The sequence below is a fragment of the Pholcus phalangioides genome, unplaced genomic scaffold (genome assembly GCF_987345545.1).
Source record: "Pholcus phalangioides strain wild (caught in Gottingen) unplaced genomic scaffold, Ppha-v1.0 ptg000009l_1, whole genome shotgun sequence".
Taxonomy (NCBI): domain Eukaryota; kingdom Metazoa; phylum Arthropoda; class Arachnida; order Araneae; family Pholcidae; genus Pholcus; species Pholcus phalangioides.
Genome location: NW_028301602.1, coordinates 25,313,557 through 25,337,995, shown reverse-complemented (window position 1 = coordinate 25,337,995; position 24,439 = coordinate 25,313,557). Strand labels below are relative to the sequence as shown.

At 36.8% G+C, this 24,439-nt stretch overlaps 1 protein-coding gene across 1 annotated transcript in view; it reads left to right on the top strand.

The window, feature by feature from the left end:
- The window catches only part of LOC149082602 (gonadotropin-releasing hormone II receptor-like), a 95,256-nt gene extending 71,638 nt beyond the window's left edge, over positions 1-23,618 (top strand). Inside the window, exons 3-5 of the mRNA XM_089235869.1 lie at positions 11,011-11,244; positions 12,735-12,991; positions 21,852-23,618. Coding sequence (XP_089091995.1) covers positions 11,011-11,244; positions 12,735-12,991; positions 21,852-22,338 — 978 coding nt within the window. The 3' untranslated portion in view covers positions 22,339-23,618. The remainder of the gene's footprint in view (positions 1-11,010; positions 11,245-12,734; positions 12,992-21,851) is intronic.
- Positions 23,619-24,439: the final 821 nt, after the last annotated feature.

The following is a 24,439-nucleotide window of genomic DNA, read 5'->3' as shown; positions in this document are numbered from 1 at the left end:
CAATTCAGTTGCGATAACGTGAAACTAATTAAACAAAGCTCAATTTTTTTCGCTCGTAACTCGAATCACCGCTCGTTACCAGTCAAAATTTTCTAAAAATTTCTGCTCGTTATGTGAATTGCTCGTTAATCGAAATTCCACTGAAAAAAAGAAAAAACTTTTTATACGGGCACCTCACCCTCAAAAACCCAGTTAGGAACTTATCGCCCAGTCTCTTCTGAGGCGAACAAAAAACTTTCACAACGAACAAAAAATTCCAGTGCAATATTCGCTGAGATATTTGAATTCACAATCGGAGAAAAGTTCAGAAGGAACAGCATAAAACGAGAGAAAGAAGGATTGTTCGTTAGTTTTTGCTGTTTTTTACCAATTTTTTCTCCGATTTAGAATTAAATATTTCAGAGAATATTTCACTTAGAAACTAGAAACTTGTTTCGTAGACCTCGGCAGAGACAGGAACACAACTTTTTTGATTGAGTTTTAAAAGACAGGGTGTCCGTATAAAAAATTTAATATTTTTATTTTAATAATTACACAACTCCTTGCAACATGAATAACGTATCTGAGATCTACACGTTATTTGGATATTTTTTCCATTTGGGAGCATGCCTCTAGACTCAACATTTCCCGAGTAAAATGCGACAAAGGGAATTATGGAATCACTCTGTATTTATCACTCTGGCTTTCCACTTCAGAGAGCCAGCTGAACATCTGCGAATACCTTGGCTTGAGTGCATCTTGACGCGAGAAGATTCGAAAAGTAAAATACGTAAACTGGTCCGCTTTCTAGAGCACCCTGAAGATATCAGAGCTACAGTCCCGGAGCCAGAACCAGATAGAGAGCCACCCATGCCAGTTAGGAGATCCACTAGACTACGACGTCAACTGCACCCGGGATCTCATACATCTGTTTAGAGAAGAGGAAGAAGAAGAGGAGCCTGAGTAGTCGGCAATAGTTTGATCCACGCTGGCTTATCGAAAAGCTGGATACAGGCAGCAATTGCTGACGAATGTTTTTGGACCAAATCAAACTACACGGTGCAGCGATTAGATCAACCCAGCAGCAGATTGACAGCTTTCATTGATGTGATAGTTACTGATCCAATGAAAATCCCTGAAGAGAAGCAGATCAATTTTATCAAGAACTATTCTCGATTATGACGATTATTATGATGATTCCGTGATTTATAATTGTGATTTATAATTGTGATTTATAATTGTGATTTATAATTGTGATTTATAATTGTGATTTATAATTGTGATTTATAATTGTGATTTATAATTGTGATTTATAATTGTGATTTATAATTGTGATTTATAATTGTGATTTATAATTGTGATTTATAATTGTGATTTATAATTGTGATTTATAATTGTGATTTATAATTGTGATTTATAATTGTGATTTTGTGATTTATTTACATGAATCACCATTTTTTCGGTCATAAATTATATACTTGTGTACTGGCGAGGTGCGTAATGGCACCTGCCCATGTATGTAATATATCTTTCTCAAGCTCAATAAATGGTTAGGTTCCCCGGAGGCACCCGAGTCCCCTAGGACAATATGCTTACAACACCGAGTGTGACAGAGCCTGGGTGTCTCTCGGTTCCTATCACTATCACTCTGTATAGTATTCACAAATGTTTTAATAAATCTTACTTATATTTAAGATTATTTATCCTCAGTATATCTACATAAGATTACGATATATTTCCCTCTGGGCCTTATATACAAGTATTTCTCAGAATTTATGGTTTTGAAATAATCACACATTATTCATATCTAACGAATTGGTATTCACAAAATTTTCATTCCAAATGTTTACTGAAGTGAATATAAATGAAAGGATTCCTGAAAGAGAAATAAAGAGAGATATATACGGAATCTTTGATTGCTCATTTTCTAAGAAAAATTCACGCTCTTATTAAGTGTACCCGGTGAACCCCGGGAAGAATTTCGATTTAATTGCGCCGAAACCTGGAACATCAACGCTGTCATTGAATGCGTGTCTGTGAAAAATTTAATTTCCTTCTAATGACGTACGAGATTCGGGAAATCACTGTTTACTGTGAGTTTACTTCGGGGATGTGATTCGCGCATTGAGTTTCCTCTTCAACCTATAAATCCATTAAGAACGACAACGGGGAGAGAAAGGTACGAACTTGTATCAACTTTTACATTACTAAGGTCGTGTAGACTCGATTATTATTGTTAAGATTTGCAAAACAGCTAAATAAAAACATCTTTCTAGTTGCATAAGCACATTAGACTGGAGTTAGCATTTATGTTTTTGTCCATTAGATGAAAAGAAATAGATTATTTTCTGCCTTATTAATGAAACTTTAGGGTACATTAAAAATAACAATTTAACTTTGAAAATACAAATTGAATATGTATATTATGCAAGTTGTGGGTATTCTTCATTTTTATCGTTTTTATTGAAAATATGAAGGGTGTAAGGTCACCCTTTATCTATTAAAGCTTTGATTATGCAGTTGATACCGCGCATTAGAATCGCGGATAAAGTCATCGTTTGTGTATTGCTTTCACTTTTGCGAATAACGGAACTGGCCAATATGATAACATGGGAAACAATTTCTTTGTAGCTATCGAGACTTCGGATAATGTTATCAATTCTTTTCCCGCGGGGTTTTTTTTTTTTTTTTTTTTTTTTTTTGCGCGTTCTGATGCTGAGAGTTAATCACAAACTTAATTTTTTTTGTGTAAGTTACCGTTATCAAGCTGCGAGACTATGTAGGAGGATATATGAGGTGTTTTCTCCCCTCCCCCTCTTTTGCTGACAAGCATTTCCGTACCTAATGTATGTAAAGTTCCATATACGTGTGGAGCTGCTTTTGTAATGGCCTTCCCAAAGTGAAGACAAATGTATGACGAACAAAAAAGGGTTTTCCTTCCGTTATCGAACAGTTTCATTCAGTTGATCAGACTCAAATTTCTGTTTTCAGAGAAACTTTCTAAAGTAATGTATGAAACGTATTTTCTACATTAAAAGAATACCGTGATTTGTGTGTAATAAACAGTAGAGTTTTAGACAGTTCCATTCTAACGCTTCGCAATTGGATGAATAACAAAAATGTAGAATTTTAGCTTAAAGGTAAAAAAAAAGTTCTCGTTTTAGAATACAGTAGAATAAAAAAAAAAGAATAAACGGAAACGATTCAACATTTTGCAACCAATTATGTGGGAAAGGAAAATAGTTTAAATTCTCAATACCCGTTTACTATACTCCCGTCCCGTTTAACAGAACGGATAGTATGGTCACTGTAATTGCAAACGGGGCTTTTTTTGAACACATCATTTGGTTATTATTATCACAAACGCCGAATCTTAATGTGATCGCATTAACCGACGTGCACGGTATAAACATATTTTCAATTGAAAAATACATCCAAATAACGCACCTATTAGTTAAGATACGTTATTCATTTTACTAAGAGCCGTACAAATCAAAAAGATAATTTTATCTTTCTATACAGTCCCTCCCGTCCTCTAACTTGTAATGGTGGCCATTTCTCTCTTGAGCCCCAAAAAAAAGAAAATATTCTATGTTTCAATATTCGTTCAGATAATCGCTGATTAAAAATTAAGGGATAATTTCAGAATTCAGAAATGTTTTAGTAAAGTGCAACTGAATGAATGAACGTCAGAACTTTGCCACTGGACTTATTCCGTTGCCGAGATCTCTTCCAGCCCAGCTTCGGGGCAGAGTCTGGAACACTTTATTTAGTGTCAAAAAAAATGACTATATAAAAACAAGAAAAATTGTCCCTTTGTCATATCGAAAAATAAGACTGCTCATGATAAAAAGGGATGGGAAACGTAAAACACTGACATGAATTGTAAAAAGCTATAATTTGTTATAAAATCCAATGGCTTTGATAAACTTAAAAATGCGAGATGCATCGCTATGGTCATTTAAAATGTCATGAAGTGAAAGATGACTATGACCAAAAGCGGTCGTAAAATGATGACGATGATGTGAACAAGTAAAAGCATGAGCAATGGTCAATGGAATGTGAGCAACATGTGTGAATACGACAATATGAATACGCACGTGTGTTGTGGATATGAAATTCATGAAGAACTTGAATAAAAGAAAGAGAAATACATACACATACATATTCATATATATAACCGCCAGGCCAAGTCGTCTCGCTCTAAACCTATTTTGGTGAGCAATGTGGGATTAAGGAAACATTTATTTTCTGGATATTATGCTGAGGTGAACTCGGAAAGGAAAGTCATCCTTTCTCCACCGGGCCTCTCGAACCCAGGCCCTCTTGCATACCGGGCAAACATGCTACCATCTACACCACTGGAGACACGACCCTGCCTTCCTTATTTCACGCACTGTGCCGTGAGGCACTGAAGTAGAGACATTACTAGCCTCTCTTAACTCCAGGAAATGGCCTCCAGGTGGGACGGTCGGACGGTGGGGACGCGACCCTGCCTTCCTAAGCGAAGGCCGGGTCGTCCAGTGGTGTAGATGGTAGCATGCGCGCACGGTATGCAAGAGGGCCTGGGTTCGAGTCCCGGTGGAGACAGGATAACTTTTCTTTCCGAGTTCACCTCAGCATAATAACCAGAAAATAAATGTTTCCTTGATATCTTGGACTGAGAAAAAAGTCATCCACCTCTCTCTAAAAAATGTGGGATTAGTTTAAATGGATTGTCTGGAGAGAGCCTTAGCTAAGGATTAGCTTCTAAAGGGTTATTAGTATCTAAAAGGGGTATGTTATATTTTAATACTTTTTCTAATTGATAACGTTTCCCATAACCAATGGTTGAGAAGGAAAAAAGCCGGGGTATGGACTTTCTGGGTGCACTTCAAACAAAATTAAAAATTTATACAAAAATTGCCACGTTTTTAAGACAAATAAATTCAACTGGTCGAATGGTCGACGCGTTTCGGCTCTTCAATGGAGAGCCGTCATCAGGACCTCGTGATCAGAACTCACACGAATGAAGAGTGATGTTTACGTCTGGTCGTCCGAAGAGTTCGCCTTTGTATTTGCTGCGTCCGAGTGGTCTTTGGATGCGAATTGGGGAGCCATCTGTTGTAAAGTGTTGAAAGTTTTTGTGATAAAATTAAAAAGATTAAAAACCGGTACGAGAGTACGAGAAAAAAACGAAACGCATCTTTTCAAACAGGTGAAAGCTCTAGATTTATAGTGGAATAATTATGAATTATGTGCATATTGTTATCTCTTTTATTTTTCATAATAGCTTGTCTTCTATTCAAGTTTATTCTGTCTTGTGCGTTTGAAATCTCTCCTATATTAAAATATTCTGAATTTATTAAAGTCGCTATCAATTGAATGCACTAATATGCATATCACTATTTAGTAGCTCGTAGGAAACTCAATTCATCATGGATTTTCACGAACCTGACACGCGCTTCCTACTCATGATAACAATTTGTAAAACTTTTATAGAAAATTCCCTCATTGTTGTCAATTTTTGGGAAATATATTGTAAAATGTTAATCACGTAGGATTCTTATTTGACTTCATGGAACATCCAAAATCCTATTACGACGTCTCACTCGAGAATAAATAACATAACTAAACAAAATAATGTTCAATAGTGTTACAGACTTGGAATTCTATTTCTACAAATCTTTCCTACGGAATCGCATGTTCTGAATCGATAAAAATATATGTACTGTATATGAATTTCAAATAAAAACTCTACTGAATACAAATTGAAAATATAAATTGAAATATTTCTCGTCCACGGACCGAATAAAACATAAATCCCAACACAGACATGAAGAAAATCTTCAAAGAAAAAGAGGAGTGAACTCGTATGTTCAATATTTACCAAAACAACACAAGTCCACTTCAAGTCCAGCAGCTGTTTGCATCTCACGGCGCACTCTCGAGATCACCGTATTCAAAAGATGAAATGCGTGAGGAAAAAAATCTCGAACATGATAGATCTTTTTTGTTTTCCCTTATCTGATGCCATTATTCTTGAAACAGCATCGAATAAGGGGGAAAATATTTTTGCATATATATATATAGATAGGGTTAGCAATCATCTTCTTTTAGAAGGGCATGTCCTCTTTTTTGATATCATTTCAAGCATCCTCCTTCGTTTCGGAAAATTCAAATTTTTGTCCTCCTTTTCAGTTTTCCAGAATTTTTTTTTTTTTTTCTGTGAAAAGTGACGTTTCTAAGCCCGCGAGCGCAGGCGTACTCCTTTTTTTCAGTTTTCGGATCTGGTAACCCTAGTTTTAGAGTTGAGGAAAATTAATTGGAACTGAAAGTCCTTCCAGTGGGTCAGTACAAATTAAGTTATTATGCAACAGCCTTGTTACAGTACTAATTTATTAATTTTTTATAAAGTCATATATATTTTTTTAGATATTTTTTAACCGATAAAGAAAACACAGAATTCACATGTATTTTGAAGTTCTTAAAATGAATTATTTGTGTATTTTATGACCTATTATTGTTGTTATATGGATTCTAGACTAGTGTTTATTGAGAATATAAATATATATATTGTGATTGGATCTTATGTTATTATTTTTATGACTAATTCCATATATATATGGTATAGGTTAATTATTTCCACGCGATATATTTTTATCCTCAAAAGAAAGAAAAAATCCTCGATTTCATTTTTTAAAATTCGCTTTTGTGAGTGTTGTTGGATTTTCAAGAAAATAATCGATTTTTTCTCCCTTTGGCTTCAAGAAAAAAATATACAATTCAAATGAATTTCCGAGTCAGATTCAAAAATCCCCGAAACTATAGTCTTTTGAGGAGAGCAACGCTTGGATTTATCGACTGATCTTATGTATGTGTGTGCCACGTTCAGCTATATTATTTATGATATCTATTCGCAAACACGCGTGCGTAAAGGAACAAAGAAACAAGCGTTAAAGAAACAAAGCTTAAACCTATATGAATGAGAGTACGGTACTGAAACGTGTGCAAATCAGAAAACAATAGGATATGTCTACAATTCTGTAAGTTCCATATATAAGGCAGTGTTTCTTAACCGGGAGAGCATTTTTGGGGGGGATGCGAGATGGAAAAAGAAAATCACGTTGACACTGATTATTCAGAAAAATTTAAATTTGATAAAAATTGAATTTTTTTTTTAATTCTTCAAGAAATATCTCATCTTACATAAGACATTACATGAAATATGTACATCTTATTTTAGCTTTCGTTTTGCAATTCTGAAATTCTGCCTACTGTTTCGATTGGGGAAAAAAAAATTATTATTAATAATCATATCGTGTCCTGGATCCGCCTGCTTCCGCTTCATTCACAACTGAAGATATCAGTCTTCACTCCATTATGAGATGAAAAGATCTGCCTCCTCTTCATTTGAGGCCGAAGATGCTGCCTCCACTCCATTCACAACTAAAAACTGAAGATGTCTGCCTTCACTTCATTTGAGGCTGAAGATGTCTGCCTCCACTCCATTTACAGCTGAAAAGCTGAAGATGTCTGCCTTCGCTCCAATGGAATCTGAAGATGCATGCTTTTGCTCCATTCGCAGCCGAAGTCAAAAATTTCATTTCTTTTTTTCATTCACGATAAAAACAATTACGTTTGTCAGCAATTGCAGAATTTTTACAACTTGGTATTTAATCTGCGTTTCGCAATTCGTGAACCTCATCTTCACTCATTGACGAGCTAAATGCTCAAAACTTCAAACTAAGATATCTCCGTTAATTTTACATTTAAAAATATAATTTTTTTTTTTTTTTTGTAAATGACTTCTTAGAGCCGCATTTATATTTCATTAATCTATGGGATCTTAATGAAATGTTAACACCAGAATGTGTTAAGCACACAGAATCTACAAAAAAAGTTAATTTTCCTAATTTTTTATGTATACGCAACTTTAATAAACGCATTTCATTTGAAAACGTTTTTGTAATGAAAAGTATATTTCTAAAGTGATCGGTTGTGTGTAGAGATATCAGCTGTGAAAACAACTTGGGACAGCTTATATCATAGACTGCTGAACAGGGGGCTGAGGCTATTTAAGCCCCCTCCATTCAATATGATTTATGAGATGACTGAGCCCCCCCCCCCCCAACAGTTCATTAATATCCAACGCAATGCACCATTCTGCATATAGGCTTGAGTCCTGTATATACGGGACGAATGCCGACTTTTCAGCCGCACCACCCTCAATTTTTTCCTCATTCGGTCTCATGCGGTCAGTGCCTCTGGCTAGTACAGTTTAAAATCTTATAACATTTCTGACACCAGTGTTATAACATGTATATAGTGTTTTATACCTATCAAGCCCGTATACGCATAGACTGCGTCGCTGGATCTTCTCTCACAAATGTGACACTCAAATGTTCACGTATCGGATGCTAAGATAATTTCAGTGATGAATAGGGGATGTTAAAAACGGAATCCGGAAATTTCGTCCCCTGTACATTTCGCCCCGACATTCCGGCTGCCCTGACAGTATGAGTGACAGAGTGAGTGGCATATGAGAAAGTGAGAAATCGTGACTGCATGGTTGAGTAAATGACCATATGAATCACCAAGGCAGTGACTGTATAGGTGAGTAACCACCACTCACCTGGTCACTCATACGGTCATTCACTTGGTCATTTATGCTGTCACTCATCGACTCATTTGGCCATATAAATGGTCATCCATTCACTTGGTCACTTATATGGTCACTCACTTATTTCGCCCCTCTCACAGGCATTCACCCACTCACATGGTCTCATACGGTCACTCACTCATTTGGTCACACACAGGCATTCATCCAATCACATGGTCTCATACAGTCACTCACTCATTTGGTCACTTGTATGGTCACTCACCACTCACTTGGTCCCTTTTATGGTCACTCACCACTGACTTGGTCACTTGTATGGTCACTCACCACTCACCAGATCTCTTATACGATTACTCTCTTGGTCACTCATACGGTCAGGGGAAGCGCAAATGTCAGGGGCGAAATTTCCAGTACCGGGTTACCAGTAAACGTGCTAGAGGCTAGATGTCGAAGGCGAAATGTCGGGAACAAAGTTTCCGAAAGCCGTTAAAAACATCTTTTGGATGAACGCGTTCTTGCAGTTAAATTAATGGTTATTGCTCGCGTTCGACACTAAAGAATATCTCGAACATCGTATTTCTTTCTTTTAATGCAGCTTTTTTCTTTCGGGGAAGTATTATTTTTATTTATGAAGAATTTTCCTTGGATCCCGTCTTATTCCTTTCACTCTCTGCTTTTTTTTTTAAATATCGTTACTTTGTTTCAAATCATGAATTTATGCAACATCGCGTTAATTATTATCGCATGGTTGCTTTTTATTTCTTGGCCTACTTGTAGGTGTTGGTTCTTTGTTGGGCGATAATTACCAGGGCGTAGGTCGAGATGCTGCTTTGTATTCTTCAAATCCCGATTGCGTTCATGGCAACCATTCCCTTGGGGGTCATCCAACGTGACTTATGAAGTGGAAATTTTTAAAAGTAAAAATACCTTTTCGGAGGCAACGAGAAAAGTTATAAATTGACTTTATTTTTTTTTTATAAGGAATGCTATCGCATAGAATTTTATCATACCACATAGGGGGTAAAATAATAATTCAGTAAATTCAATTAAATTCCGATTTATTGGAAAAGAACTTCTATACCACAGGTGAACAAATTTTCCGTCTTAATGCCATATTTCGCTCGGGTCGTGTTAATTAGAACTTTTAGAAGTTTAATTACTTTTGCCTGAGGTCTTTTAAAAACAATAATTTTTCGAGGGTCGTATAAAAGCTGAATAACTCCTTTATCTCATAGAAAGAAATAATTTATCTTCCATTAAAAATAAATAGTTCATTAACCTCATATAAAAGATAACTTATTAATCTAATATAAGAGTAAATAACTTAATTTTTATCTCGCATAAAAGATAAATTTTTTGAGCATCGTGTAGGAACTGAACTTCTTCGAAGCTCGTACAAAATCGGAATAACGTGTTTGAGTGTCGTATAAAAACAGAATTTCTTCTGTATCTCATAGGAAGGAAAACCACTAACTTATTTTTCTCATATAAGAAATAAATTACTTTCTATGATCACCATATAAAAACGGAATCAATTATTCGAGGCTAAAAATCTGAGTAGCGTGTTCAATCTGGCACAAGAGTTGAATGACATCTTGATTGGGCGTATAAAGACCGAATAACATGTTCGAAGGTATCGAGGGAAGTGTAAAAGCTGAATGGCATCTTGAGTGGGCGTATAAAGACTGAATAACGTGTTCGAGGACAGTATAAAGACTGAATAACATCTTCGAGGACAGTATAAAGACTGAATAACGTCTTCGAGGACAGCATAAAGACTGAATAACGTGTTCGAAGACAGTGTAAAGACTGAATAACGTGTTCGAGGACAGTATAAGAACTGAATATATTGTTTATATTATAATGGAAAGGAATTATATTTATATTATGTAAAATATAAGCTACTTTTTTTTTTTGAGCATCGCATAAAAGCTGAATAAATTCTTCGAGGGTCGTATAAAGACTCGATGACTTACTTAAGGACCGTATAGACGCTCTATCATTTCTTCGAGGCGTGAATAGAAATTTTAAAGTTTGTTTTGTTTTGATGTTTCAAATTTATTCCAGGCCGAGAGAGAGTAGAACTTGTGTATGGGCCAAATAGGCCAGGTCCTGGGGTTGGTGGGGTGGGGGGGGGGTTCCTATGTGTTGGCATGACATGAAAAAGGGACGCTAAGAAAAAAAATCATTGGAAAGGGAAGTTCGGAACAATAAGTTTGGAAAACATTGTAGTCTAGAAGAATCTGGAATATACCTGTGAAATCACACTACATATAAATGTACCTCATTTTGATTACACCCCCTGTTTTTTGTTTTTTTTTTTCATTAAATGTTTTCTTTTTTTTAATATTCTATAAATATAGAATATGATACTCATATAGAAGCAGTATATATTTTCTTATATCATGGATTTTTTTGTTTTGTTTCTTCAGGTTTTCGGCCAATGGGTGCTGGGTAACGCAGCCTGTAAAATAATCCTCTATTCTCAAATAGTAACCCTAGCCGGTACAACTTTCATTCTGACGACTATGAGCTACGACAGATACTTGGCAATTTGCTCTCCGCTCACGTCTACGGGCGGCGTCAAACAAGCGAAAAGGATGATAGCTGCCTCGTGGATTGCTGCATTTACATTCGCCACGCCCCAGCTGTTCATTTTCTTACAGGTAACAAACAGGCTTTTATGCATGCATACAAAGCTGCTGTCGAACATTGTCAAACACAGATGTTGCCTGCTCGCGCTCACTATTTGATTCCCGTCGGAAGATCCTTAAATTTTTCGTGATGATGAGAGTCTTAGGGAAAAGAACTTTCTTCGAACCTATCGAAGCGGACCAGTGGGTTCTCAAATTTTTTTATCCCTAGGAGCTCTTTGTGTCAATATATAAGATGGAATTCTTTTCCGAATAATATTCCGTAGGACTGTAATACACAGATACGTTGAATGTTTTCTTACCAATGCTTACCAACCCCCCCCCCCCCCACCAAAAAAAGGATTTTGTTGGTGGTTGTAAAAATAATGCCCAAAATCATGTCCCGAAATATTTTGAGGGTTTTTTTAAGATTTTTCCAAAATTATTTTTCGGGGTTTTCACCATGAATCTCTTGAGGGTCCGTGGTTACCATCTCCTGATCTAATAAAATTCAGAAGGTCGCGTAGTGAGACATTGAGTTATTTTTTACTTTTCATATAAGTTCTTCAAACTCCGTGGTGCATTAATTTAGATTCGGATGGATCCAGCTACATGAGATGAGCTATTACTCGATAACTCAGAAGGTTTCTGGGCTTCGTGGTCCAGTGGTATATATCCTAAGGGTTCACTCTCATCTGATGTAGATATTTTCTGGATAAATATGAAAAGCATCAATATCGACGGTCCAGCTCAAAAAAGCAAATCAGAAAATTGCATTTTAGAGTTTTGCACGCCATGAGAACGGTAAAAAAATGTCTCCCCCCACCCACATCACAAAACAGCAACAACTCTCAACCCCGCTTACCTGTTTGCTTCGATTCCCATTTAGTTTCATACAAAGTGAATCTTGAAAATGCAGATATCGCAAAACATAGAATTTTGGGTAGTTGCCGTTTTGATGAGAACCGGGCCGTCGATATAATCTCTTCTAATCTCCAGTGACACTAAGATTGTTTTCAAATACTTTGCAATCCAAAAGATCACATCAACCCTTTAAATGACACAACAGGAACCATTAAACCCCCTTCGAAATGCCATATCTCTTTTAATGGAGTAGGATTTCTTCCGCTGTTCAATAGGTGCAAACAAAGGGTTATAGAGAAGGGTGTTTCACTGAGAAATACGCATAACAAAATATCTGGGCTTGTCAATGCTAAGATAAAGAGCTTTTAAGGAGACGAAATATCCCATCAATGCCACTCAAAGGGATATATATTCCAGTTCTCTCTGAAAATACTACAGTAGATGCGAATGAAACATTTGGAAATCATAATTCCTCTGGATCACTCTTTAGCCCAGAATCTTCCAACTTAATGCCGGTTTGGAAAGAATACATTCCTCATATTACTCGACAAGCATTTTTCTATGTAATTACACAAGAAAATAAAAATAATAAAAAAAACAGATTGTTTAATGTTATATATTACGAACACCACGAAATGTTTCTTTAATGCTTCTTTCAGGTAGAGAGAGGTTTCACCGAGAGCGGTGAGATCAGGTACGAATGTCTAAGCGTCGGATATACCGCAGACTGGCAAAGAAAAGTCTACTTCAGTTGGCTCACTACTTACATACTGATCGTACCTGCTTGCTGCATCAGCTACTGCTATCTCATGGTCTTGAAGACAGTGTGGGCGGCTGGAAGGGAAAGTACGGTGTCGAGCAGTAAGGGATCCATTCATCTGAGGAGATCTGTGAACGCGGCTTCCACTATCCCTAGGTTAGTTGATCTTATTCTCATAGTTGAAGAAATGTATTGAACTGCACTTGTAACAATCATAAAAATTCAAAACAACGTTTGAAGACAAAAATATTCACAATAATAAAAGGACCGGGCTCTGGCCACTAAGCCAGGATGGAAGAGATCGCTGTAAGGGGATAAGTTTTGTGGCAGAGTTCTGGTGTTCATTCTTATGTTGCGTACATACTTGACTGTCCTCTCGATCGTCTATTTGAACTAGACTGCATAACTGGTGACTTTGTACTTGGTGTACGTATGTTCTCTGGCAGCCATAATTATTCATGGCTAGTGGTAGAATTGCTCACATCATTACCATGGCTAAATTCGATTTCCAAAAGATGCACACCATTGTTCATTAACCAGTGGCCCCCCTTAGGTCTATATTTATCTCCGTTTTGCCCCCCCCCCACACACACACACCGGAAATGATACCATTTCTACTTAATGAATTGATGTCTATGTAAATTTATAATGTACTGAAGTTTTATAAATAACGTGATTTCCTGACGTCTGGGCTGGATATCCAGCAGCCTCCCTCTCATGGGTGTAGTACAGGTGGCTCTTCTGGATCATAAAAGTAGTAAGCACACTTTTTCCCACCGTATCTCACTCAAATACATATTCCCCGAGGTATCCGTAGCCTCTTTAATCAACTGCCATGGCTTCCCTTTTACCTGATTTTCACCCTTGCCGCCCCCCTCCCAGAATATTATAGAGCAAGACACACCGGTTGGCTTCCGGTTAAGAACCACTGATCTACACCATTTTGTAGCCGATTCCATATAGACCAATTAGACCAGCGCTTCTCAACCTATGGTCCGCGGGCCAGTAGTAGTCCCTAGACAGACTTCGTAATTCAATTTTAACTTGATCAAAAGTCATTTAATTGTTGTAGTTGATAAAAGTAATATCCATATGGGTTAAAATAAAAATTTTACCCTCATACTTAGGTTCACCGTACCTCATCAAGGAAAATGCGGTAAAATTACGATCCCAAATACTTATGTTGCGAATTGTAGTCAAAAAAGGCAATATACGACGAACTTGGTAATTATCACTAAATTGGATGTAGGGTGGGGTAATAAAGGACTGCTAAAAGTAGCAGTAAACAAAAATGCATTTAACGAAAAAAAATTGAGAAATCGTTATCTTAAATACGGTAAAATACGGGATGTCGTCAATTGTCATCGAAAACTTGCCAGCATAAGTCTGCAAAATCCCCAATTAGGGCAAAAATCGCTGAAAAATTTAGGGAAAAAAACGTTGAACCTGACAAATATGTGAGTTGAATAATATTTACAGCCATAAATTATGACCTATAATTACTTATGACCATAATAGTTTATGAAAACGCTGTTTATCCTTGATTTCAGTGTGAACATTACAAATTCAAAAAAACACCATTAAAAAACGAGACAAATATATAAAAAAATTCAAAATAAAATACAGGAATGTCCCGTAATACGGGACTAAAGTAATCTGTCGAATTGTTTCAGACATTTTACTGGTCCTAGGGTTCAGAAATGTTGAGAAACGCTGAATAATTAGAGACGATCAAGACGACAGCCAAGTACGACGCAGCATGGGAATTGCAACAGACGTTTCATTCCAAAAGCTTTAAGATTGACAGATACGGTAATTCTAGTTCAAGCCTTTGATAACGGCACCCAGACGAGTGTCGAAACGTGTCTCAGTGTGTGTCATATTCATTCTCAATTATTTTTTTTAAATTTTTGGTCATATTCTTATAGTGAATGCAATAGCGAGTTATAACTACAAACAAGGTTACATCCATAAAATTGAGAAATATAGATAACCAGAAAGAGACAGATAACCAGAAACGATTGAAGATAACCAGAAACGATTGAAGATAACCAGAAACGATTGAAGATAACCAGAAACGATTGAAGATAACCAGAAAATAGATCGAAAAATTCAGGGAAAAAAATCTACGGCAGAAGAGGGTATGCTGTGTGTTGAAAATAACTAAGTGATATTCGATTTTCAGCCAACCTTTGGCGTATAGTATGAAGTAAACAAGTCAGCTGATGCTTGAGAACGGATTATAACAGATCCTCATCGATCGATCGGTCGTAAGGATAGTTTCAAGGTGCATTATAACGTGAAATATGATGTTCGCGTGAGAGAAAAGCTTATTAAAACGCTCTCACTCACATATTACGTCGAGATGACCTAAGTGAAGGAACATAATTGCCTAACTGCCTTCTCGATTCTTCAAAGGTTCAGTATCGAGTTGCCTGCCCCCACTCATGAAATAAAGTCTTCAACAGAATAGAGATGTCACGCTTCATTCATGTTGTGGTTAGGAAATTGATTAACAGCGGAAATGTCTTCTAAAAATATAACATTATGGTTACGGCACGAATCTAATATGCGACCCGAGACCACTCAATTCGATTAGGAAATAAGTTCCCAATTGACCGTACTTTTTTTTCTTGCCCCTTCAGCTATTAATGTACGTTGACCCCCATGATGTACTTCGTGGTCAAATAACTAATTGATTTTTCTATCAAAACCCGTGTCAGACTTGGAGTAGCGTCACTCACGGTTACCGACACAACAGTCATCTATCGCTGATACCAGGACCCAGCCACAGCTTAGGGTTAGTTATGAAAGACTGGACAAAGACGTCTTTGCCCTGAATGGATATATATTTATATATTTATCCCGGGTATATATAATCGAATCGAGGGTAAATGTGATCGCTCAAGAAAATTCATCTCATCTCAGTTGTATCCAAAATAATCTTCCATTTATGGTGATGATATGAAAAACCAAGCGCTGCTTCCAAAAAATGAAATAATCATCATTCACATTCAATGCAAACCATCCCAGTCCAAGCAGTACATGGACCAAGGAGTCTAACATGTGCGCGACTCAGTGGTACTCGATCAAGCCCCGGGCAGAACGAAAGTGAGACATCAAAGTGTCAGGATCTCCGTCAGAGGTGGCGGTGCGCACCGACGGCCTGGTCAATAAAACATAAAATTCAAATGAGAAAAGAACGGCAAAATTTGAATAGCCCACAGGTGGGCTGGGCGTCCCATAATTACGTGGGGTCCCGGAACTAGAGTGCACACGTTGGGACCCGAAAGATAGTGAACTGTGCTCTAACAGGTCGAAAAGCTAGAGGAAACTCTGGTGGAGGACCGCAGCAGTTCTGACGTGCAAAAGTCCAAACAGTTGAGAGCTGTTTCTTATTTTCAGTTCAAATGTGATAACCATGGCCCCCACATCCTGGAGCAGGGCCCCTAGGCTGGGATCTTTTTCGCCCCCCCCCCCCCGACCACACTTTCACGGTCCCTTTTATGATGAACTAGCTGATACCCGGCGACGTTGCCCGCCCCGTAAAAAATTTATATATGTATAGCTTATTAATTATTTCTTACTCAAAAAAATTTCTGCATCAAGTAAGAAAAAATTACTTTTATTTTTAAATATTTTAATTAAAATCTTCAGGCAATCGCTTGTGGATACACAATATTTTTGTTTGTCCATCTGGTGTGTAGATGTACAAATTTTTGCTATTACCAACACGTGAACAGGTGACGAAAAGGTGTCCGTGTGAAAAACAGGGCTCAAGTAGGTTGATACCTGCCACTGCTAACGACTGGCCTTGCGCTTTGTTGATTGTCATGGCAAAAGCTAAATGAATCGGGAACTGTGATCGCTTGAAAGTGAATGGCATTTCTTCAGTGATAATTGGGATACGTGGAACGAAGACGTCTTCTCTCCTTTGGCACATCCAGTTAGAATCGTCGCTTCAATGATGCAATTGTGCAATTTCTTCACGCAGAGTCTGGTGCCATTGCAGAGTCTCGGTGTGTCCAAATTTCTTAAAAGCATTATAGGTGCTCCGACTTTGAGGGTCAAATTGTGTGGTGGCACACCCGGAATATCCAAAGGAGTTCAGAAATTCTGCAGGATACAGAGCTAAATGTCTGCGCTGTGTCTGTGACAGTGTCAACCGAATTGTAAGATGTGGAGTCTCCTGGAATAATTTTTAGGATTTTTTCGTTGATCTTGTTCACACTGTCATTTTTCGGTGCCAGAATCGCTCTCAGAAAGCCACTCATGGTTTTGGTAATTTTTGGGAAGACTTTGTCTGCAAGTTCTTGAACTGAGTTTAACAACTGGCAAAATCCATTTGGGAACGTAATCGGTCCAGTGCTTGGGGTCTACTGATTGGTCAACTGATGTGAAAATGATAGCGGTGCTGAGTCATTTTGCAGTTGAACTCGCATGTTGGTGGATAATGATAATTTTTTAACTTCGTGCCAGAGTGCTGATGATTTGAGGCAAGCATTGAGTTCATCAGTTGGCGTTGAACATTTTTATTCCCAGTTTTGTCAGCGTAGTTGTTGTTCTCTGTTGTTAGCGACGTCATACGTCCAGCTTGTGCAGCGAATATTATTCAAACGCCTTTTACGCATTTTTTAAATTGAAACTATACCTATACGATGGGCGGTTGATGAGATAAAGGCCGCATTATCACTTACAGGATTACAGAACAACCTGTATATAGGCTAGCAGAAATACCCGGCGCTTCCCGGGTTTTCTGCAATTAAATTGGAAAAGTGACAAACCGTTATAAAAGAATAAACTGTTATAATAACAGAATTAAAGGTGTGACAAACCATTGTAAAGGCATTGTAAAGGCATTGTAAAGGCAAATGTTCCCGTCTGAAACGCATTGTTGGAAACCACGGTAACCAAAGTAAACGTTCCGAAAGTGATTGTTGAGGCCCCAAAACCATTGTTGCCCGACAGTTTTTTGCCCATTTCGGGCATTTGCCCAGCTCTGACGAACTTTTAAAGTAGCCTACGGTTCAATCCCGGACCTGTTTGGTATATATGCAAAATCTGGCGACGATCGGTCTAAAACTGTAGATTTGTATAAAGAGCATACATACATACATACATACATACATACATACATACATACATACTTTCACATTTATATATAAGATTTATAGTATGAAAAAGCAAAAAAATGGTGAAAATCGTCTTGGGCCCCAGGGCTGGAGTCGTTCAAAATGACGTCTAACCGTTAAAAAAAATCGGGTTAGAGAACAATGATTGGCTATAGCAATAATAATGGTGTCAGTCTGGAGTTTCAAGGAGTCCTACTTTTCCATAATTTTCGATATAACGTCAGTAGCGTTTTGGTGGTTGCATCGGGTCTTGAACCACAAGGCAAACAAAGAGTCCTAAATGATTGAAGATTTGAAGATACTTATTCATTCTGTGTGACTGATGAAATTGTTATAGTAAATGTAATAAATTCGGATGTTATACATAATAACCTATTATTATCCATAATCGCCGAGCATTTTGATATGTTTCATAAATTCCCCTAAATTAATCATTTTTGCCGGCGATTATGCAAGCGTCGTTGATAAATTTAATAAGTAGCCTACTAAAAAAAGTATCACTTTTACCGGCGACTGTCCATAATACCCAAGCGTCGCGTCGTTGGTAAACATGATAAATCGCTGTGTATGATATACTATACATGATAATTCAGACATGTATTGTATCATTATATCGGGGTTCGGCTATATTCATCACGCATATAAGACTCGTTTAAATTTTTTTTTCATATTTATCAATTCATCAATTACTTTAGGGTATTATAAATAACCACAGAGGAAAAGGCGATATAAATTTCAAGTATTTATAAAATTTGCCAACCACTTGGGTACTATGCATAAGCTGTGGGAAAAAAGTGATAACTTTTTAGTGTACAATAAGAGTGTGTGTACAAATACAAGGCAACAGGCAAACTGCCCAACGAGGTGGCTGACTTAAGAACATCATGGATCCCCGAGCTATTTTTTGGAGGCCCTACCTACTACTGCTACACCACACCTGCACGCCCCCCCCCGCGGAACCCCCAACGAATCGGTACATGCGGAAATGTGCGTGTACGTGTAGTGAAACCTAACGTGAAGTTTATTTGTTTCTCTGTAATGCTTGTTATGTGTAGTGCTGCCATCTGCCACCAGTTTTTCTGACTATGAGTGAAGTGTTATGATTGAATGATTTATCGTTGTAGGACTGTTGCTCTCTGTGGCAGAAAACCAACTTCAGCCGACCACTAGTATATATATTTATCAAATTTACCTGCAACGTTTGAGTAATTTGTATATTCGCCGGTAAAAGTGATAAATTCATCAAAGATTGGAAAGCATGCATAATTGCCTGTCATTATGCATAATAAACGATTTATCGCATTTATCATAACATATTGGGTTTTTTTTCCCCTTAAATACGGTGAATTTTCTTTTTTTTTAACATAGACTTGATAATAGTTGCTATAAATTGCTTTCAAAAATACTTGCTATCTAGTTTGAATATATAACGGCATTCCTGTCTGGCTAAGGGAGATTTTTTACTGATGTCATGTAGCGCATTCAATTATAGATTACTCCCAAATCTCTTATCGATGATTTTCTCCGATCTCTAGAAAAAGTCATTATATAGAGATTTCACGAAATTTCATTTTATATTGTTACTGCCAATTTGCTTCAATCTTTCCACCGCAGAAAAAGGGAAATTTATTTTAAGAAATTAATAAAAAAGTCCCAAAAAATATATATATTTAAACGTCGGAACATTCGTTGAAGTCTCATTTATGGAATAAATTTCCCTTCAAATAAATCTGCCGACATAAATTTCTAGAACTGATTTAAAGATTTGATCCCGTGTTTTTGAACTTCAAATGAAATGCACGTTTTCTTTAGTTTTCACCTTAAAACGAAAATAGCAGTTTCCTTTGCGTTTAAATTGAATGTCGGAGCATGTAGTTTCATATTCTTAATGGAAAAGACGCATATACATGTGCTTCTTTTTCTATCCAAATCCATTTCTATACTGGAGAAACCGCGAGACATCCAGGCTCTGTCGCAAAAAGCAACGTAAGCACTCCGCCCCCACCCGGGGGGAGAACCAGGGCATCTCTATACTGACAAATATATTTTTTTTTCTTTTACACCGTGAAAATAATAGAAGTGGTGGATTGTTGTGTTTTTTCCCCTCGTGTGAATGACCAGGTTGCTTTTTATTAAAGAACCGGGTTGAAGATATCCTCGCTACATGGTAGATTAACCATATTCTTCTTCACTTGCAATGCTTAAATGAAAATAGTACAATAGGAGAAGTGTTATATATTATATAAGAGTTGATGAAATTCTTTGACAGGGGTTTTCATATCGTAGACAACTAAAATCGCTTGAGAAAGCATTTTTCCTTTCACTGGCTTATGTATGTCTCTGATGTGTCGAACTGAATTTTCTAGTATACGAGCGTATTACTTAAGGGCGACCGAAAATTGCTACAAAATATGTTACTTCTATAGTGAAAAATGAAGTATGCAATTAAACGTATTTATAAAATTATCCGATGAAATTTTATCGTTTTTTCAATGAGGCCATTTTGGAAAATTTCTGAAAGAAAAAAATGAGACTTAATTGATAGAACAACAAACTAATTCTCTTCCGAATGTTTTGTGAATGTTTAAAAATTATTCTTTTCAGAATGTTTTAAGAACTCTTTAAAGTTTTATGCAATAATTTCAACTCATGGCATGTTATGAGTCTTAAAGGTTTTTCGGTAACTTGTAGATCTACTTCAAGCTCTTCAACAGCTCATGAGATCTCCTTGAAACTCTTCAATAGTTCATTATGTCTTCTTAAAAACAATTTAATAGTTTGTGGGGTCTCCTTGTAACTCTCCAACAGCTTTATGTCTCCTTGAAAATTTTCAATAGTTTATGAGGTCATCTTAACCCTCTATGGTCTCGTTTATATTTGAATATACATCACAAATTCATGGACAAGAAATCCATTATAACAATTTCTTTACTAAAATTTTTTCGTTATTTTAGAAAGTGCATCTTTAAATGTACTTCAGAACAAAATACACAGATATAAAATTACACACTATACTTTTTCATCAAGAAAGAAGTTGATTTCTTACTGTTATTATTTTTTGGAGCTCCTGAAATTTTACGTGTTCAGAGGTTTTATAAAATCGCACCAAATGGGAAATAAAATTCAAGTTAAAAGCTATTCAATATTGCTGAGCAAGATTTTATCTGTTTATAGATAACATTAAAGTCAAGGCAAAGTGTATATGTTTTCTTTTAACTTAATTTACACTCTATTAACTATTAAACTCAATTAACTATTTTAGCTAATTTAAAAATCCGCTCCAATTAATTAAAAATTAAAATGCTTAGTTGATGTATTGTTTCAATTAGCAATATGCTAACAGTACCAATTTACATTAATTTTTGTTTTAAAAAATCAATACGTTTTTATGGAGGGGGGGGGGGTGGAACCATATAGGGTTAAGAACAATTTAACAGTTTTTGAGGTCTCCTTGAAACTCTTCAATAACTTATTAGTTCTTAATAACTTTCAACAGTGCGTGAGGTCTCCTACTGAACACTTCAGCAGTCTATAAGAAGTTGTGATTTAAATGTCGAATACCTTTGTTTATAATAACAGGTTACTATGTTTTCCAGGAATGACTATATACTAAGCAGAATTTTACTATGAAGATTTTACTATGTACTAATTACTGCTACTATTACATTATGCACCTCGTAAACATTCCTCTAAATAATTTCAAACGAATTGGTGCGGGCGTGCGTGCGCATGCGGAGCCCTAACGTATTTATGTTAGACGTATGCTTGTTTTGTATTGTACTGGTACTGCTATCTCTCCCATATTTTGAAGTGAAAAGGGCAAATGTAATAGTATACTTATTGCAGTCTGAGTTTCATTTCTTGTTTCTTCTTCTCTTTCAAAGAGCCAAAATCAAGACTCTGAAGTTGACGGTATGCATAATAGCGAGCTTCATCATATGTTGGACACCGTACTTCATCGTCCACAACATAAGAATATTCAGCGACTACAGCATCAACATACCGAACGTCATCTTGGTTATGGCCGAAACCATGGCGCTGCTGAACAGCGCTCTCAACCCTATTTTTTACGGTTACTTCAACGTCACCCTGCGCAAGGGTTTTAAAGAGATCGTGTACAGGAAGAAAGAGAATAGGAACGGTTTCGCGAACGCCATGTGCAACGGCAAACTGGCTTCTGAGGAATATTGTTCGGCCAGCAGCTCCGTCGAAAGGGAACGGCTTTCGGCAACTTCAACACATGTTCAAGAGTCACCGATGCCCGAATGCTGCCCCCATATAGTCATCAACACCGGTAGCGCCCCTGGCAAAGTCAGGAAGAAAACGGCCATTGCAAAGAAAGTTTGTCGTTTTCGGGAAGCCCAATTATGACATAAGAAAGAATACTTCGATTGAAAAAATATATATATGATTATATTTATCTTTTATCGGATCATACAGGGAACGGCCATGTCTCTCCAAAATTTGATTTGATGCTTGAATTTTGTTTTTCTGTGATATGTGTTGTGATATGCTGCTTATAACACCTAATTTGAATCTTGAATGCATGTCGCTGCTGTGTTTTGAAACCTCCATGTTGAAATATCATTGTCATGTGACGTTAACTTGTCCAATTTTCCTTGTATAAATAGTCATAAAACATTTTTCCATTTAAGAAATATCATTTTTTGCTCCATTATAATGATGAGCATTGAGCATGAACAAAATAAAAGAGCAACCATCGTGACTGAGTTCCACAAGGCATTTAAATTCTCTGTCTTTCCTGTGATTTTCACGAGAGACGGATCATATATAAAAGAACTGAATATGAAGCAGATTATGCATAGATTTTATGGGATTATTGAAAGTTAATCCGCGCCCGAAAAGAAGAGATTTTGTCATTTCTCCTTCAAAAAATATCTTTCGATTACACTTAGTCACGTAGATTTCAGCATGTGCATGTGTGCGTGTACATTGTTTCCAATGGCAGGACTTTATTTATAATTTCAGTTCTCGCCCTGACCATTAACATTAAGTACATACACCCGATTATATAATTTTTTAAATGTAATTTAACTGATGATACAAAAGTCACCGAAAGGTTAGAATTCAATTCATTCGAAAATTTTAGGCAGTAGTGTGTGATATATTTTCAGAGAAATATTCAGAAAGACGTGGTATTTATATATATTTTAGTAACGGAAATATTTTTTTCAGAATAGTTATATTCGCCACTGACGGGTAGTGCTGTTGTATTCCCAGAGCGCCGCTATACGGTCGTGTGGGCATCATGAGGACCGAAGTTCGAACCCCATTGACGCCATAGTAGTGGTCAGCTGAAGTTTGTTTTTCGTGGTTTTTCAACTTCAAGGCGCGAATGCGGGTAGATCATGGCCCCCCACAAGAGGTGGACTGACAAGTCTCCAGCCCTGGGGCCCGGGACGATTTTCACCATTTTGTTTTTTCACATTGTAAATTCATCATAAAGGTGGCCCGTGAAAGTCTAGTCGGGGGCCAGCATAAGATTCTGGCCTGGAGGCACTGCTCCAGGATGTGGGGACCATGGGGCAGATCACCCAGTCAACCCATTATTTACCCTTGTCCCTTTTCTGGGATGCTTGTTTTCATTTCTTTTTGAACAGTGGAACTTTTAGTTTTCATTGTTGTCCATAAATTTTGAATTGACTGATTTGAAAGCTACAAACTAAATGAAAAAACTTACATTTTTTTAATAAATAGCGTAAAATTAATTAACATAATTGATATTTATAATTTAATAAAACTTTTTTTCCTAAATTGTTTGCCTTTCACATTTCATTGATGTTATCGTAAAATGACTTCCTTTTTTTTGAAAAAGTTAAATAATAGAGTTTTAGCGCATATAAATGAGTTCAAAAAAAAAATGTCTCTCTAAAGGAAGCGCACATATACACACAATCACGTCGACAATATTTAAAAATATCACGGGCGACACAACAAGCAAAACTTAACCTGCCGAATTGTCTGCTTCCAAATTCGGAAGGCAGGTGGTGGTACTACTTGAACATACACAACACGCATTCCCAAGAAACAAACTTCACGTTGATTCACAACACATGCACGCACATTCCAACACTCATTTGTTAGAAATTGCATAGAGGAATATGGATGAGGTGTATTGTGTGGTTTTGTATTATTGGTCCCTAAATGGCTAAAATTGGCTAGAACTGATAGAGCCTGTGCCTTTTTCGATTTGAAAGAAAGGAAAATAGTGGTCCATGAGTTGCCCATCGCTACTCTTAAACAGATCCGCCACTGTAAAAACTACTGACGCTACTAAAGCACCGCCTGTTTCCTTGCTATTCTGGTAATATGTTTTCGCTATAAAAAATCTCATGTTATATCCTTCTGTGTTTGTGCATTTCTGTGAAAACCATCTCGCGCTACTGTCTATACAATACTTTTTGAAACATTTAATTTTGAAAACGTTTTTGTACTTTTAATTATAATCCTT